Below are 17,964 nucleotides of genomic sequence, written 5' to 3'. Positions count from 1 at the left end.
CGGACTCACCGTCCGTCAGCGTCTGGAAGCACATCTTCCCGCTGTACTTGCCGTAGCCGGCCACGGTGCGGGCTCGGACCTGCACCACGTACACCATGCCGGGTCGTAGCCCCTCGATCCTGGCCGTGTTGGTCTGGCTGCGGGCCATGGAGGAGTTGTACTCGTTGTGGTCCTGCAGGCACGGCCGAGAGAGACGGTCAGCAGGGATGGGGGGCAGTGAGGGGGAAGATGCGCCCTGCAGCCCACCCGTCCTCACTGATGGCAGGGATGAGGTCTATCCGCAGGAGGATAAAGTGGTGACCCTGGTTCTGCTCCAGGAGGGTAAATGTTGGGGTCTCATGAAGGAGGCTTGGACCATCCTGGTTGCCCTCAACCCCTGAGACGGAGGATCCCACAGGAACAGGATCCATGAGCTCTGTCTGGGCTCTGGGGAGACGGGCAGGTCCCTGGCCGCCCCAGCAGCCCCCTAGTCCCACCGTAGTGGAGAGCATGGAGCAGCAGGGGGACGCAATAAGAGCATCCAGATCAAAAACACTCATGAGCAGCAAATTCCTCCTCTTCGAACCACAGATGTCCCTGCACACTTCAGAAACGTCACGCAGTTATGGAGGCACGGTAACACACCCTAGGAGACCCCGCTCGAGCAAGTTCAGCCTGTCTCTGTGGAGAGCCCCAGCCCCTACGGTCGCTGCTCCACTGGCAGGGGCCTTTGTGCTAAACCTTGGCGAAAACGTCATGTATCTAAATCTCATTTTTTGCAACGTTCCCTGGTGAATTGCTGTAAAGGGGCTGCTGGTGAAATCATCTAATTATTCACATTTAGAGGAACTCATTAAAGCTGGCAAGAGGCGGGAGGGATGGAACAGCTTGGGCTCGGCACGGTTCACCGCAAGGGTCGAGAGCGTGTCCCCTGCGGGGAAGGACGGCCGCCAGCGAAAGGACCCGGCGGGAGGCACTGACCCGGGACAGGGACAGCCCTGATACCCTTCGCCGGTCCTCGCCGTCCCCCTCCCTTCCTCCTGACACTTTCCCCACACTCCGGGTCCCTGCTCACCCTAGCAGATACCAGAGCCAAGGCAGCAGCAGGCACTGATGTGCTGGAGAAAATGCTGCCCACAGGGGAGGAATTAGCATCTGCAGCTGCAACATCTCTCCCCTTCCTCTGGCTGCACGTCGCTCCCAGCCTGCGGAGCCAGCGTGGGCGAACAGGCACCTGTCCCACCACCCAGACCCTTCCCAGCAAAGAGCCCGACTCACAGCTTGTCGATGCTCCCCCTCTCCCAGCAAGCTCAGGACCTGAGCAGTATGAAGCTCCGCGTGCCCCCAGCCCACCCTCCGTTGCAAGGTTTCCACCTGAGCTTACCGCTGCCGGCCTGGAGCCCACGGTGCTGCTGACGTCGGGCGTGCAGATGCGGCTCACCTTCTCGTAGTAGCGGATCTCGTAGTCCAGGATGATGCCGTTGGGCTGCTCGGGCTGAGGCCAGGAGAGAGTGATGCTCCTCATCGTGGCACTCACCTGGTGCATGATGGGGACGGTGGAGGGTGCTGCCATGGAAGCGGGGAGGGAGGGAAAATTAACGGAGAGGGTGGGACCGATGGGGGCCCTGGGGAGGAGGAAAATCCCCAGGCACACAGAGCATCCCAAATCTCCCGTGCCTGTGGTTGTTCACCCCACAGGACAAGCTCCCGCATCAGCAGTGGGAAGAGCGGCATCTCAGCAGCTTACACGGAACCGGAGCAGCGGATCCAGCAAGGGAATTCTGGTATTTAAACCCATTACTCTTTTTAATTAGAGGCTTAGAAATCCTCAGTGTTCTTTCTCCCTGGGACTGCTTGCTCCAAGGATGTCTCCCACAGGGGGGCAAAGACAGCAAAACTTTCCCCAGCGAGGACAAACCAAGGCTCGAGGACGGTCTCCAGCTCTGCTTGCCATCTGCTGCCGTAACAGCCTCTCCTGGGGAGCCAGCACCCAGCACGGCGGGAGCCTGTGCCACGGCTGTGACCCCACGTGCTGGCAGTAACAGGAGCAAAAATCTGCCCACAATGGGATGATGATGGGAAACCAGGGCAGGGACCCCCAGCCCAGCAAAGGGGACCCCAGGGTGCTGGAGCCTGCAGCACACCTTTGGCTCAGCCCTGTGCCAGAGGAGCTGCTGGGTCCGCTCTCAGGGGCTGTCTGGGGATGCTCATCCTGAGCACCCAAACGTGCTTCTCCCAGGAGTTTTAGTTCTGAAGGCCAAACACTTGCAGAACGCTCTCAAACCACACCTCAGCTCCTTGGGAACCCCAGGGCCATGGCACAAGGGTGCTCGAAAGGCAGTGCCTCCACCCCTGCAGCCCCCAAGACCTCCCAGGCAGCAAACCACAGGGGTCCCAGCCATCTTGTCGCAGCATCCCCGGAGAAAGCAAGATGCTTGGGACCAGCCAAGCACACAGTCAGCATTGGGTGCGAGCCCGGCGCGGTTTCTCCGACTCCCTTCCCTCCCTGCTGCGTCTTTCTGGGTCCCATTGGCTACACCAGGCACCACGCTGCTCTGCAAAGCCGCCCGGTGTATTTCAGTTCACGCAGCAGACCAGAGCTAAGCAAGCAGGTTTCCTAAAGTAGCTGCCAGGAACACCGTCCCCACTGCCGCTGCTCCCTGCCCCGCTCTCCGCAAGCACTGGAGCAATGCTGGGGCTGCTCTGTGCCTGCCGGGGAGCCGGGCATCCCTGGAGCTAAACACTTCCAGAGCCAAGCATCCCTGGAGCTGAGCATCCCTGGAGCTGAGCATCCCCAGAAGCAGAAACACCATCCTTCCACCATCAAGGACACTGAGCCACTAAATTACAGAATCACAGAATCACAGAATGGTAGGGGTTGGAAGGGACCTCTGTGGGTCATCTAGTCCAACCCTCCTGCCGAAGCAGGGTCACCTACAGCAGGCTGCACAGGACTGCGTCCAGGCGGGTCTTGAATATCTCCAGAGAAGGAGACTCCACAACCTCCCTGGGCAGCCTGTGCCAGTGCTCCGTCACCCTCAGAGGGAAGAAGTTCTTCCTCATGTTCAGACGGAACTTCCTGTGCCTCAGTTTGTGCCCATTGCCCCTTGTCCTGTCACTGGGCACCACTGAAAAGAGCTTGGCCCCATCCTCCTGACACCCACCCTGCAGATATTTGTAGGCATTTATAAGGTCCCCTCGCAGCCTTCTCTTCTTCAGGCTGAACAAGCCCAGCTCCCTCAACCTCTCCTCGTAGGGGAGATGCTCCAGTCCCCTCACCATCCTCGTAGCCCTCCGCTGGACTCTCTCCAGTAGCTCTTCATCTTTCTTGAACTGGGGAGCCCAGAACTGGACACAGTACTCCAGATAAATTAGCCAGGAGTCTCTCTTCCAAAGGCTTTTTGCCCTCCAAGTTATACTTGAAAGGGCCAGAGCCAGCCAACACGGCCATGATCCTGCACTTAATCCTACCAAAAGCCTCCAAGAAAGGTGCCCAAGCCTTTCCACACCCAAAGCAGCACTGGCATGACCTGCTCTCAGGGTTCAACTCCCCATCCAGTGCAGGCAGTGCTGGGCAGGGAAAATGCCTCCTCCCCACGGATCCAGGGCAGAGCTGGGCTCAGCACAGCCGGCTGCAGGGTGCGGGATGGTGCTGCAGAGGGAATCTGGGAGCAGTGAGAGCCCGGCTCGTGCGGCCGCACTGGAAGATGTCGATAGTTTGGCACCACCTTTGTTTCCCCAGTGTATCTAATCCTGGGGTGGTTTTTTTTTTGATCTCTCCACATCCGCTCTGAGAAGATGCTCGTGGGCTGAAATTAAACGCTTAGCTTGACTGCTGTTTTGTTAATTGCTGCGCTCCCCGCCCCGTTAGCAGGGGTAGCGGCGAGCCCGCGGACGGGGCTGGGGGCACCAACCAGCCCAGCTCCGGCCCCGCGCGGGGAAAGCGGGCGGAAACACCCGCTGCCAAGCCAAAGGGATTTTAGAGGAGCAGCACTGATCCTGCCCTCGCCACACCTCGTGCATTCCCGTCAGGTTACCCTGCAGCCCGTCCTGCGGCACGGGGAGCACTTCCATGTCGATACTCAGGCTTTGCACGGCAAACTGGGAGCGCGGGGGTACAGACAGACAGACCCGGGAGCCCTGGCTGTTCCCAGCTCCCGGGCAGCTCTGTGGTGGGAGATGAGCTAAGAAACACCCCAAAAACCCCAGGCCAGGAGAAAAGGCCCAGAAACCAGAGGCAGGTTTGATTGCACATGGTTCAGGAGACAGTGATGCCAATCAGGCACAAGCATAGATTTTTATTCTCCAGAGCTGGGAGACTGAAATATTTACACCGGGTTTCTCTGCTGTGCTCTCCCGAGGGAGCGGCTTGGCAAAGGCTGCCTGCGTTACGCGCTCAGCACAAAACAGAAATTATCATCCCCTTTCTCTGCCCAAAGCAGATGGGTTTCCATCCCCTCTGCTCCTCATTGCAGCCCAGGACCAGGTTCCCCCTTGTCCTCTGCACACCCAGCCCGCCGACATCCCGGCTTCACCCACAGCCGCTTGTTCAGCTCCTGACACCGGGTCGGGAAGGGGAGGGAAAGGGACAGGGGAGCCTGGAAAAGAGGACAGGAGGAAAATTATGGGAGAGGGATGTGCCCAGAGGAGACGGAGCCTGAACTCAGCCCTGGGATGCTGCTCCCCCCATGCTGCAATGCAGCCAGGCTGCGTTTCGAGGCTGGATTCACCTCATCTCCCTGCTCCCGCCTGGGAACAGGGGGGAAATGGCGATGCCATTTCATCCCCAGCAATCTGCAGGGGGATAAACAGTAGACATTGGTCCTCACCCCCTTCCCTCAGGCAACCCAGCTCTCACTTTGCCCTCCACCTCTCCCATCCCTCTCCCTCCCCCTTTTTTTGCCCTTTCTCTCTGCTTGTCACCTTTACTCCAGTCTGACCAGGGCTGGGTGCAGATTTACCACAACCATCACACATCACTCACACCCCGGGAGCTTCTTCCTTTGGGCTCAGAGTTTGCAACCAGTAGGGTATTAAAACCCCCAGCACCGTATCGTCCCGGGACTCACCAGCTTGGTTGGTGGTGATGTTGACGGAGACATGCTGCGGTGGGAAGGGGCTCTTGTTGGAAACCCCGTTGACAGCCTGGATCTCAAAGGTGTACGGTGTGTGGGCCCACAGGCTGCTGATGAAGACTCGGGTTTCCGTCAGCCCCAGCTGCCTGGGGACAAAGTCCACGTTGTCATCGCAGCGGGAGCAGGTGCGTCGATCCGACCGGCACTTCTTGCAGACGATGTTGTAGGTGACATCATCCCGACCCCCCGTCTCTCGCGGCGGGTGCCACTCCAGGATGATGGACGTCTCGTTGACGATGGAGATGACGTTGCGGGGGCCGGATGGGACACCTGTGAGGAAGGAGAGTGCTTGAGACAGGTCCTTGCCCAAAATGCTCTGCCCTACCAAGGCTCAGCAGGAGCCCCGGGAGGCTCTAGCACAGAGAAGCACACCCCATGGCTCCATCTGACAGTCTATCCATCACCTCCTGCCTCAGGAGAGATTTGGTCTCCATGGCTTTCCTCGATTCAGGGTCAGGCTTTCCTCGTTGGCAATGCTGGCAACCCGCACTGCCGGCCATGAAGAAGGGTTTCACAGTTGGGGATGAGGCCACAAACCCACTTAGTCTCCAAAAAAACCAACACGCGGAGCACGCACAGATCCGTCTGCCAAGATGGATCCATTTTAATGATAGGGAGATACCGAGACAGCTCTAGTGCTCATGTGGAAAAGCACCTCAAACAGATTATCACAGTGAGAGAAACGCCACTTGGCCAGCACCGCGGCGAAACAGAGGAGTGGTGGGCAAAGAGAGTGTCAAAAATGGAAACTGGTTATTAGCGGTTCGATATCTCAAGTCGGGAGCCCGGGTATTTAACGGCACAGAGGAAGGCTCTCCTCCGTGCCTGGCACCACTCACTGTTTTGCAAGCAGCTCGGATGTTGGCCGAGAGATCAAAATTGCATTGATCAAATCCACCAGAAGCCACCGCAAATGCTCCGCAGGATGAGAATTGAACGCGGCTTCTATTGCACGCGCTGCTGGAACAGGGCCGGAGTCGATAGGGAGCGATTCAGAAGGAATCCAGGCAGGACAGCATCACTGGGGCACAAACATATGTCTGCCCAGGTCTGGGGAAGGATTTGGGGTCATCTGGGGTGGCTCCAGGGTCAAAACACAAAATCCAGCTGCTGGATTATATTAAGTAAGGAAAGCAATTAATTACTTGTGCTGGTGGGGCTCGGTGCTGCGCTTCTGAGGAAGAAAAAGGACTTTGCCACCATGGGGGGGCAATAAAAATGATGGAGGACTTGACCCGGGAGGAAAGGTTAAGAGGGTGAAGCACACTCCATCTTGGGGGGAAAAAGATCCCAGGGGAGCCCTCCATGTGTGTGTGCTGGGGAACATCGTTAGCGGCTGCAGATAAATTAGCCCTCTTAGTGGCTGGGGATGGGGCTGGGCAAAGGCGGCTTCAAATGCACGAGGGTGACGTGGCTGGTGGGATGGAGAGGTCACCCTGATTGGAGGACCTCCGGCTGACACCATGCTCCGGCCACCGCTGCCAGCCAGCCCGGGGGGCCGGGGGTGGCCACCCCTGCCCAGCTCCCTGCTCCCGCAGTCGCACGCAGGCAGGCACTGCGGGAGCCTCTCCGAGCCGTTGCTGCGGATACCGCAGATGAAAGCGTTTTGTTAAAACATCTAGAAAAATGACAGCTTTAAATATAAAATAAAATGTAAAAACTCCACTCCCTTTAATTCTCTTCCGCTTTAGCAGAGCAAATGTGCGTCACGGGGCGCAGTTGCCAGTGCAGCGTCCTCGCTGGGAAGGGCTTTTGTGGACTCGGGGCACCACAGACCTCCCGTTGTGGGGCTCCCCCAAACTCCTACTCATGAGCAGGTAGTGGAGATGTCAAAGTGGTTTTACAGGAGGTGTGGTAGGGGACACGTCAGGGGCCAGAGCGGCAGGAAGGACATCCAGATTCCCTGGGGTGAACCAGTCTGGAGGACTCACTGGGTGGGAAGGATCAATAAATAGCGATTTACCCCCAAAAAGCTGCAACCTGTCTCAGGAACCTTAATCCAATCCCCCTCTTTGTACCTTAAGCAGACAATACCTTTTCAAGCTTTTCGTCCAAGAAAAAGGGAGAAAAGCATCTTTTTTCCCTGTCCCAGAGGCAAACCACTGTCCCCCCAGATTGCCCCCTCTTCGGCTGCAGCCCCTTCCCTCCTCTGCCAGGGGTACGGGGCAGGAACTGTGCTGGCAGGCATCGCCCTCGGGAAGGGCTCCAGCCCAGGGCAGCGCCCGCAGCTCCACGCCGCTGTTCACTCCTCTGACACGGAGAAACTTTGTCAGTGAGCAGCTGGCACCTCAAATTAGAGCACTGTAAAATTAAGCTTCGACGAGAAGAAATAAAAATCAGCAAATGGACTTTTTTATACTGTGTTCCTATAGCGCAGCGATACTGTAAATCCACTATGTAACGAGACATAATAAAGAAAGATAGATTTATCTGCAGTTGTGCTACCTGCCGACTACCTCCGCTCTGACAGCTCAAGTGATACAGCAAAACAGGCAAACCCTTTCCTCGTCTCCCACGTGCATTTCGAGCAGTCCCCAGCACCCAGGGTCCGGAGCATCCTTCTGCGAAAGGTCCCTGCTGGGCTGATTCAAGGGCCTGGAGGGTATTTTGGGGAGGGGGAGGTGAAGTTGAGACTCATGTTCCCAGCGAGCTGAAGAGCACAGCAGCTCTTTTTCTCTCTTGGGCTCTTTTCTCACCAAAAGACAGGCTTGAGGCTGCTGCTGCCATCCCAGGCAGCTCAGGCAGGGAGCCGAGCAGCGATGCATCGCACGCAACGCTGTGCTGAATACCAAGGCTTAATGCACCCTTTCCCCCTATAAAAAAACACTCCTTCTGCGAGACTATGAACAAGGCAGCAACAGCAGATAACTTTAAATTCTAATTTATCCTGGGTACTATCTCCCTGCCATCACTGCCACTGCCAGGGTGAAGTATAAACCCAAATGGCAGCCGGAAAGCTGGGCTGCGGGGCCATCCCATCGCCGATCGTTTCGCGCGTGCCCCGGCGGTGTCCCGGAAAAGCAGAGCAAAGGGTGACGAGACATCACCTGCTCGTGCCAGCGCGGCGGCGAAGGGATTCGTGTCGGTGCAAGGAGCATTTCTATAGCACGTGGAGGAGGTGCTGTGCCACGCGGAGAGGGAAGGGTATTCAACACGGGTACCCCCGCCCACCGCAGAGCTAAACCCTTGCGGTGGGTTGACCTCGGCTGGCTGCCAGACGTCCACCCGGCCACTCTCTCACTCCCCTCCACAGGAGGACAGGGGGAGAAAACCAGATGAAAAAGCTCACGGGGTGAGACTTGATCCCTGCCGCTTCCCCAGCAGCGGAGCAGAGCGAGACCCTGCAGCCCCCCCTGCCAACCCCGACACTGTTACTCACTGGTGCAGGCAGCCGCCGGCGGGTCGAAATCCGCCCGGTAGTAGCCATTGCGGCACGTGCAGACCGGCGAGGCCTCGGCGGCGGAGCGGCTGTTGGAGGGGCACGGCGTGCAGACCCCCGCGCCCTGGCTGGCCTTGAACGTCCCCGCCGGGCAGGCTGCAAGAGAAAGGAGAGGAAAGCGGTTGGGTGCCGAACCGCGCCGGGGCAGAGGTGGAAGCGGATCCCGTCCTTGATATGGGGCAGAAAGAAAACGAAAATAAAGAAAGAAAAGAAAAATAAGATGCAGAAAAGCCTTGCACCTGTATCGGAGCTAAAGAGGTCAGTGCCTTCCCACGAAGCTGGGGTGGCCGTAATTGCCAGAGCCACCAGGAAAAGGCTGAAATCACACAGCAAGGGGCAAGTTTTGCACAGCGTCCCTGAAGACATCAGGCAGCCCTCATCTGGAACAGGAACTAAGCCTAATTAAAACGCGCACGCTCTCCGCAACGATACGGTAATTAGCCAGGCAGAGCGCGGGGGCTGCAGCAGCGGCTTCGCTCCCCACCACTCGTACCCAGGCAGGGGGATGGCGGGGGGCTGCGGGACCCCGTTCCCCAGCAGCACCCATGCGGACACGGACACGCAGGGGCCGGACAGCGTTCCCCTTCTGCCGACCTGAAACGTCCCTTTCCGCCACCCCAACGGCACGGCTCACGTCTCGCATCTCTTTTTTCATACAAAATTGGACTATTTAATTAAAAGTTGACGTAATGCCCATGACAGCGTTCTTGTGAGTCAAGCCCGTTAATCCCCCGCAGCCCAGGGCTGGGGCTAATAACGTTCCCAGCCTTCGGTCTCCAAGTTCATTCAAGCAGGAAATGGTAACAAATTCGTGAACGAGAAGATGCTCCAGTTACGGCAAGGCTTTAATCAGTGACGGGGGGGAGGTTTCATTAATCAAGCGTCTCGCTGCTCTGCAGTTAGAGGGTGAAGATGGAGCGACAAAGATGGATTCCCTTGGCCCTGCCCCACCCTACCCGTCCTCACCAACGAAGCACTAACGAGCAGATGCTCATCCATCCTCAACGTCTAACAAAACCCTCAGCTGACCCCTACGAAACCGAAGGCTGTATTTTGGCACATGTACCCGATGGACCAGACCTCCATCCAGGTCCACCACCCCGCCCGGGGGGGGATGGTTCCTGGCCTCGCAGACAGCGTGGTCCCACCTCCGTTTGGCTCCCAGCTCTGCCCCCGCCATGCTGTCACCTCCAAGGCATGGCTCTGCAGAGAAACACCCTAAGTGTCTCATAAACATGGTGATGATTGAGATAATGGAAAGTGCCTCTTAGCCCCTGTCTGCTGCATCAGGATATGAGGCATCTCCTAGCAGCCGTGAAGAGGAAATTAACAGGAGCAAGCAGGAGTAACCACTTTGATGCAATTTCCTTGGGAGATAGTGGACCATCTAATCTTTATTGGAGCCCTTTAACCCGTCATTCAAAACTCATGAAGGCCTCTTGCTCACACCGTCTTTCCAGATATTAAAAGACGATAAAAAAGGATAAATCAAAACAATATTTTACAATTTTATTATTCAGGGGATTTTTCCCCCCGCTACTTGAGGCATGCAACCGGCTGTGACGAACCATCGCTTTCCAACAGTGCCAACAGCCAAGCGGGGACGTGGCATCCCAAAGGGATCAGCCACCACCTCACGCTGCCCTTCCTCCTCCCCACCACGGGAGGACCTCTCAGTCCACCGCAACCCACCGCAGCCATCCCACACGTATGGATGGCCTCTTACGGTAGCACTTAAGGGCCATCACCCACCGACCTGTGCAGATGGGCAGCCGGACACGTGGGACCACCATGCATGGCAGGACACGGGGTGGGCACATCAGGGCTTGAGGGTGAAATTCAAGATGCCAAGGTAGAAGGCAGCTGGACACAGACCCTTCCCTAAGCCATGCACACAGCAAGCCCTGCACCCTGTAACAGCACAAGGAGACACCAAGTTACACCAGACACATGAGGCAGGAGACACAACCACATGTGGACACCACGACTTCAAGGTGGATCTCCACTTCTTCACCTCTCCCTTCCCACCAGGGCCTCCCCACGACGTCCCAGCATCACTGCACGCCTGCCAGCAAGCGTTAGCATCCATGAGATGTGCAACGGGTGACTTGCGGGTAGGCGGCGGAGCAGCTCCAGAGCTGGAGGACGTGTTCAGAAAAACCCCTGGAACACGATGGGCTCTTCGGAGGAGCACGTAGGAGAGGGCAGCGGTACCGGGGAACAGCCGCCTGGATTTCTGTGGTAGGGGACAGGAGAACGAGGGAGGCGAGTGAGGACAAGAGGGTCGCAGCGCTACCAGCACACCTTGGTTTTAAGGATGGGGGACATGTCGGTGGGTCAGTTGAAGGGACTTGTTCATTTTTAATTACAATTAAGCCAAGCAATGCTTGTCAAAACACCTGAACAAAGCACACTGCAACCCAGTGTCCTCAGGTTTCTTTTCTCACTTCACTTCTTCGTAAACTCCTGTAATCTTGAAGCACATGGCTCTTAATCATTATTATTACCAATTAGCTTTTCTCTCATCTCATTACCCTGTGTTTGCCCAAGGCTCCCCCACAGTTTCGGGGGAGGTGGATGCCTTCTCCTCCCTCCCAAACCTGCTGCCGGCTGCAGCCCGCTGCTCTTGTCGCTGCCCACACCCCCTGTTTCTGGGGGACCCAAACCACGAACCTGCTGCCCAAGAAGAAGCTGAAACCCCGCAAGTCCCTGCGATGTCGCAGCAGGATTTATGGAAACCCACGCAGCGCGGGAGCCATAATCCTTCGGTCCAGGCGTAAGGCTCGGACAGAGGGCTCGAGCCCAGGAGGGAGGAATAAATCACCCCACTAACAGCAAGTGCAGCATTTGCCTTGATTTAAGGGCTGCTGCAAGAAAGTTTCCCAGAGCTGCCAAGGTCAGGATCCCCAGTAGTGTCTCGGATTGAGCACAGGACAAGGCTCTGCCTCGGCTTTCCCTGCAGAAACAGGCTCCTGCCGGTGCCCAGGCTGCGGCGCAATCTGCATCCCTTCAGCCCGGAGAAGAATTAATTGATTGTTGATTATGTGGGCTGGATAAGATTAATGATGTGCTTAACTATCCATTTCCTTGCGTTTAAGCACTAGGGGTGTGTTTGTAACTGAGGAGGCAACGAATCCCGGCCGTGCCTCTCAGGGGCTTCAGCGCTGGCCGGGGCTGCCTGCTCAGCCCGTAAACCCCCTCAGACCCCAACGCTGCCCGCGGATCGCTCGGCCTGCCGGCACGCCGGCGATGGCACGCAGCAAGGGCCGGGGGTCTCCCGGCAGGACCCCTTTCCCAGAGCTGACACAGGCGCTTGGGGGTGGGAGGCAGCATCACCGGGGGGGCTGCTTAAACCCAGGTTTCTTGCAGCGAGATGCCATCGCTGAAGGGTTTGGGAGGGGGGAGGAATAGCTGTACGGACAAAACACCCAGCGAAGGCACCGCAGACCGGCACCCCCACCGCTGCCGCCCTCCTCGCTCCGCAGCTTCCCCGGAGCGGGGTGGATTACTGACGCAGTAACGGCACGCAGCAGCATCGCGAGGCCTTTTGCTGGCGACAGCTCTCCTGTCGTGACGGCGTGTGTCCTGCATCCTTATATTTCGGGTGCCAGGAGCCCTAGAAAGAGCCGGAGGCAAGCAAGATCTCTCCGCTCATCCAGCCCTGCTCCTGCTCAAGGCAAGCCACCGTCAACAGAGCAGACGCTCAGCAGAAAGGCTGCAAGCGCAGCGGTATCCAAGCGTTTCATTCTTCAGATTAAATCCTCTCAGTTAATGCCTGGAACTTGCACTTTTTAATTACTCTCTCAGGGAAGCTTTAGTCATAAAAAAAAAAAAGAAGAAAGAAAGAAGGAAGGAAGGAAGGAAGGAAGGAAGGAAGGAAGGAAGGAAGGAAGGAAGGAAGGAAGGAAGGAAGGAAGGAAGGAAGGAAGGAAGGAAGGAAGGAAGGAAGGAAGGAAGGAAGGAAGGAAGGAAGGAAGGAAGGAAGGAAGGAAGGAAGGAAGGAAGGAAGGAAGGAAGGAAGGAAGGAAGGAAGGAAGGAAGGAAGGAAGGAAGGAAGGAAGGAAGGAAGGAAGGAAGGGAGGAAGGAAGGGAGGGAGGGAGGAAGGGAGGGAGGGAGGGAGGGAGGGAGAGAAAGGGAGAGAAAGGGAGAGAAAGGGAGAAAGAGAGAAAGAGAGAAAGAGAGAAAGAAAAAGAGAGAGAGAGAGAAAGAGAGAAAGAGAGAGAGAGAGAGAAAGAAAGAAAGAGAGAAAGAGAGAAAGAGAGAGAAGAGAGAAAGAGAGAGGGAAAGAAAGATAGAGAGAAAGAGAGAGAGAAAAAGAAAGAAATCTCCTCTATGTTCACTTGCTCTAAAGCTCCCCAGGTACGTGGAGTGGCATTTTTCCTCACCAGGTCTTAAACTAGGAGCTTCTGCAAAGAATTACAGACTTCAGCTCGCGGTTCCCCACCTCCTCCCCAGCACCCCACCGCAGCTCCCTCTGCTCGCAGCGAACCGAGTCGGCACTGTCTCATCGTTCCCGGGCCCCTCACGTCCCCGCTGGGGCAGAGCTAACCACACTGGCCAGGTCTTCACCGAATCACAGAATGTTAGGGGTTGGAAGGGACCTCTGTGGGTCGTCCAGGCTTGTTGTCAACGCCTTTGCAGGGCAAAACCAGTGTCTTTCAGGACACGCATGCGCCCACGGTCACACCAGCACAGCCGGGGAGGAAAAGATGGGTTAGAAGTAACGGTGCTGCACGAGGCGATGCCCTCAAGCAAGCCAGAGGCAGAGTGCCATCACGTGCAAAGACACTGGAAAAGCCTGGATGATCCAGCCTTGCTCCAGAAAGCCGTGTGGCTGGCACCGACCGGCACCCCCGGGAGACGGGCAGCAGGAAGGTGCCATGATGGGTTTGAGGACACCACAGGCCACGAATAAAGGAAGAACCACGGCTCATCGCACTCACAACCCACTGGAAAAGGGCTCAAGGCCGTTCGCCCCCTTTCTGCAAACGACAATTTTTCATTCAGAAAAAAGCCTGGCTCCTAAAACCGACGCTTTCTGCACGAGGCTCACAATTCTGGATGAAATCTAAAAAAAGAGGCGACGCTTGCTTGAAAACCCCTTGTACATTCTGCAGACGCCTTTGACATAAAATGCGTTTATCTTTAAGCACACAAAACAAAAGGAAGAAAAAAAAATACAAGCCCATCAATTTTTCAGCCTTCCAACGGAGATTTTCTGATCAGCCCCAATTACGGGTGTTTTAGCAGCAAGGCAGCTCTCCTCCCTGTCCCGCTGCCTCCAGGCACAGCCTGCACACAGGCTCGGAAGCCCCCCTAGATGCTTTCAGCTGAAAGACACCATCCAGGCAAACAAACACCCACACAAAATTGCGTGCTACAGGAAAACAACGTTTCGAGGATGTTGTGCTTACAGGGCAGGCACTCCGGCAGCCGGATCGGCTCTCCGGGGTGGCTGCCGGCTCGGCTCCCACTCGCCGTGCCAGGGTGACCGGTGGCACCGCGTCCCCCGGGGTCACCCACACCACCACGGGCTCCAATGCAACCTGCGCTCTTGGGTTTTGATCCCTTTGATGTGATGATGACACCAGGTATGCAGGCTGCAGTTCGAGGGGAAGAAAAAGCAGAATCAGGCAAGCTGTCACCCACACGCCGCCGTTCCCCGGCGGGGGCTGCCATCTCCCCGTCTTCAAAGGGCTACGAGGGTGCTGCCTTCCCACCCCGCTTTCATCTCCCTCGTTATCCTCCCCGCAAACATCCGAGCAGGGAGCGGGCACCCAGAGCTTTAATCGCATCCCTGATTTGATGCTCTCCCGTCATCCCTTCCCTCCTACACTGGGGAGGGAGTTGGGGGGTTGTTTTGTGCTTTTTTTTTTTCCCCTATTTCTACTTTTTAATGTTCCAGTTCCCTTTCATATCCAGCCAAGCGCTTCTCCCAGAATCACAGAATCACAGAATGGTCAGGGTTGGAAGGGACCTCTGTGGGTCATCTAGTCCAACCTTCCTGCTGAAGCAGGGTCACCTACAGCAGGCTGCACAGGACCTTGTCCAGGCGGGTCTTGAATATCTCCAGAGAAGGAGACTCCACAACCTCCCTGGGCAGCCTGTTCCAGGGCTCCGTCACCCTCAGAGGGAAGAAGTTCTTCCTCATGTTCAGACGGAACTTCCTCTGCCTCAGTTTGTGCCCATTGCCCCTTGTCCTGTCACTGGGCACCACTGAAAAGAGTCTGGCCCCGTCCTCCTGACACCCACCCTTCAGATATTTAGAAACATTTATTAGGTCCCCTCGCAGCCTTCTCTTCTTCAGGCTGAACAAGCCCAGCTCCCTCAGCCTCTCCTCGTAGGGGAGATGTTCCAGTCCCCTCATCATCCTTGTAGCCCGCGCTCCTCAGCCCTGGCACGGCCGCAGCGAGCTCGGGAGGCAGCCGGCAGTGCCGGCGGGTGTACTGCCATGCCGCCCTCCGCCAGGCATCTGCAAATTAATCCGGAGAGGTTTCTGTATTCGGAGCAATGCCACGCTCCGGCGAGGAGGGGTGGGAGGGTGCCCATCGCACGCACCCTGCCTGCCTGACCTGCAGCGAGACGGGGATCAGACCCAGCACCGAAACGCCCCATCAGCCACCAAATCTCCTTTCCCACATCCAGTCCTCGGGGCAGGGTGAGGAGCTGGACCCAGATGGGGAAACGCCAGAGTCCGAGCATCCCCAGCCTTGAAGCACCCTTGGACAGGCAGACAAACGCTTGCTCCTCCAGGGAAGGAGCTCAGCACCCTAGGGACAGGTCAACCCGGCAGAGACATGTCCCAGCAAAGGATAAAACCTCATTTTGGTGCAAACTTCCACCATTTTCATAGCCAAACGCACGGATTCTCGCGATTTCGGATCACCCAGAGCCACCTCGGGGCCAAGCGCTCGCCCAGCCGAACTGCAAACAGCGCCCGCCTCGTTGCAGTGCGTTTCTGCATTTCAGCGCCGTACAGGCAGAAGCTCACGAGATAAACACGAGCTCCCCAGCACCCGGGCTCGCGTTCTGCGGGCGACGGGCTGCATCCCTCCCCGACACGCGGAGGAAAGAGGCCCCAGCTCCCCGTGACGCAGCCGGTTAATTAAACCAGCCCTTCACCTCCAGAGGAACAGGTTTAGAACCGCCGTGGGACACGTGTAAATTAAAGTCAGCGCCTTCTGAGCCCAGCCCGCCATGGTTTATTCATGGAGGAAAAGTAAAATTCAACTTGCTTTTTCCCTTCTCAGGGTTTGGGTTTGGTTTTCTTTTTTTTCCGCACTCCTCCTCACAGCCAAGAAACGAATCAAAGAGGGAAGGCACGGGGCAGGATTCAGATCTTTAGCCTGAAGAAGAGAAGGCCGAGAGGGGACCTAATAAATGCTTCTAAATATCTGCAGGGTGGGTGTCAGGAGGACGGGGCCAAGCTCTTTTCAGTGGTGCCCAGTGACAGGACAAGGGGCAGTGGGCACAAACTGAAGCACAGGAAGTTCCGTCTGAACATGAGGAAGAACTTCTTCCCTCTGAGGGTGACGGAGCCCTGGAACAGGCTGCCCAGGGAGGTTGTGGAGTCTCCTTCTCTGGAGATATTCAAGACCTGCCTGGACAAGGTCCTGTGCAGCCTGCTGTAGGTGACCCTGTTTCGGCAGAGGGGTTGGACTAGATGACCCACAGAGGTCCCTTCCAACCCGACCATTCTGTGATTCTGTGATTCCAAAGGCGCTTGCGGGGCAGGTGGCTAAGCAAGGCCAATTTGAGGCAACAAGGAGTGGGTGCATCCATGTTCACCACCTCTCCTGAAAATCCCATCCCTCCTCAACCAAGGATTTGCTCCCCTGGGGAAGACCGAGGTGCTCGCAGACTGAGCCCCACATGCTTGGCTGCAAGCAAAATGCAGCCAACGCTCAACCAGAAGCAGCTGTTCTCCTCCAGGAAGGTGAGCTTTGGAAAATTAAGGGTCTCTGGATGCAGAAGAGCTTCGACACCAACTGTTTAGCTGGTATCGTGACCCTAAACAACGAGTTTAAGCCCACAGCAGGGCATGGAAGGAGCCAGTTTTGGCTCCCATGTGCCCTGCTGCTCACTGCCCGAGGCACCCATCTTCCCATGCTTGCCCATTTAATCACCACTCTGGGCTTGGCTTTCTCTGTTTTTCATGGTTGGGGGGATTTTGAAGGTCTAAAGACAAAATCTGTCCCAGATCCATTTGTTGGATGAGAAGGAGAAGAGCACGCAAGCCCTGGGCAGAGACGGCCCCGCGGGGCTGCCAGCTCACCACAGAGCAGGGAAACTCGCTTGGCTCTCCAGAACAGTCCTCGGGGGGGAAAAAAGCCAACACTTCTCAGGGTCACTCTTGCAAATCACTTTTCTCCCTCTCGGGTTTTGCTCCGCTTTAGTTTCCAGTTTGCTCCGGGCTGAGGCTGCCCGGTCTCACGCCGCAGCTCCCACATTGCTGGCGGCTTCCCTTCCTCTCCATAAATCAGCCACGGAAACGATGCCCGACTTTCTGCTCCAGCACTTTCGCATGTGAAATCAGGGGGGAACGCAGCTGGTGGGCACATGGGGCAGCTCGTGGAGACCCCCCAGCCCATTTCCATTTCTCCCCCGTGTTTCAGCTCTTCCCCCTCGGGAACTAAAGCACCGCTACGGAGAAGAGGAGAGAGGCATTGCAGGGAAGGAAGAGGCCAGCACTGCCGCTCCGAGCACCCACTTTCAGTCATCAAACGCTAAATAATTTGATCCAACGTTCGACAACTTGTCCACGTATGCAGGGAGGCTGACGGTGGAGCGACCGGCGGTCAGGTGGCTGCGGCGGTGATTGGCACTGGATGCTCCTCACCATCCTAATGCTTATTCCCGAGCTTATTATTCTGAGTCAACAAATGAAGGGGGATGAAGTTCTCAGCAGTTATTTGAGGCGATTTAACCTCCTTATACCCTTCTTTAAAAATATATTTAGCGCCTGCAGCCTGCCACGGGCTCTTCACTCTGCCGGGGCTGTCAGCCCTGCAAGCAGGACAGGGTTGGGCTCGTCCTTGCTGCCTCAAACCCTCCTGGGCAGCGGGGCCAGGAGCTGTCTGCACAGTAGCCGCAAATTAAACGCCACGACACTGCTCTCCCTCGGGACGTGATATAAGCAAAGGGGAGATTGATTTACCAGTAAATAGACAGCAGCGTCCAACCCCCTACTCCTGGGCTTCCCTGCCCTCACCAGCACTAGATGAACATTTACATCCCTGCTGTAAGTCAAAACCAGAGCTCCGGGGTGGGGAGGAAGCCAAGAAATCCATCCTGCGCCGGCGATGAAAAACAAATTAAGGAGAAAATGGGTGAGCTGGATGGGCGCTCCGCCGGCGAGCCGGACGGCCCCGGGAGCAGAGCGGCCGGGGGAGCGCTGGGGCTGCGGTGGC

At 56.8% G+C, this 17,964-nt stretch overlaps 1 protein-coding gene across 2 annotated transcripts in view; it reads right to left on the bottom strand.

Annotated features, from left to right (window-relative positions):
- Nucleotides 1-17,964, bottom strand: part of EPHB1 (EPH receptor B1) — a 78,855-nt gene that overhangs the window by 13,647 nt on the left and 47,244 nt on the right. Inside the window, exons 4-7 of one of the 2 annotated variants that reach the window (XM_075417701.1) lie at nucleotides 8,494-8,649; nucleotides 5,049-5,384; nucleotides 1,364-1,545; nucleotides 10-172 (exon numbers count right to left, since the gene is read on the bottom strand). In XM_075417701.1, the coding sequence (XP_075273816.1) occupies nucleotides 10-172; nucleotides 1,364-1,545; nucleotides 5,049-5,384; nucleotides 8,494-8,649 (837 nt within the window). Of the gene's footprint in view, nucleotides 1-9; nucleotides 173-1,363; nucleotides 1,546-4,318; nucleotides 4,578-5,048; nucleotides 5,385-8,493; nucleotides 8,650-17,964 lie in introns of those variants that run through there. The other variant, XM_075417702.1, reaches the window with a different exon arrangement.

Source organism: Opisthocomus hoazin, chromosome 4 (genome assembly GCF_030867145.1).
Source record: "Opisthocomus hoazin isolate bOpiHoa1 chromosome 4, bOpiHoa1.hap1, whole genome shotgun sequence".
In the NCBI taxonomy this organism is placed as follows: domain Eukaryota; kingdom Metazoa; phylum Chordata; class Aves; order Opisthocomiformes; family Opisthocomidae; genus Opisthocomus; species Opisthocomus hoazin.
The sequence above is the reverse complement of the archived record's forward strand: the minus strand, read 5'-3'. Positions and strand labels throughout refer to the sequence as shown.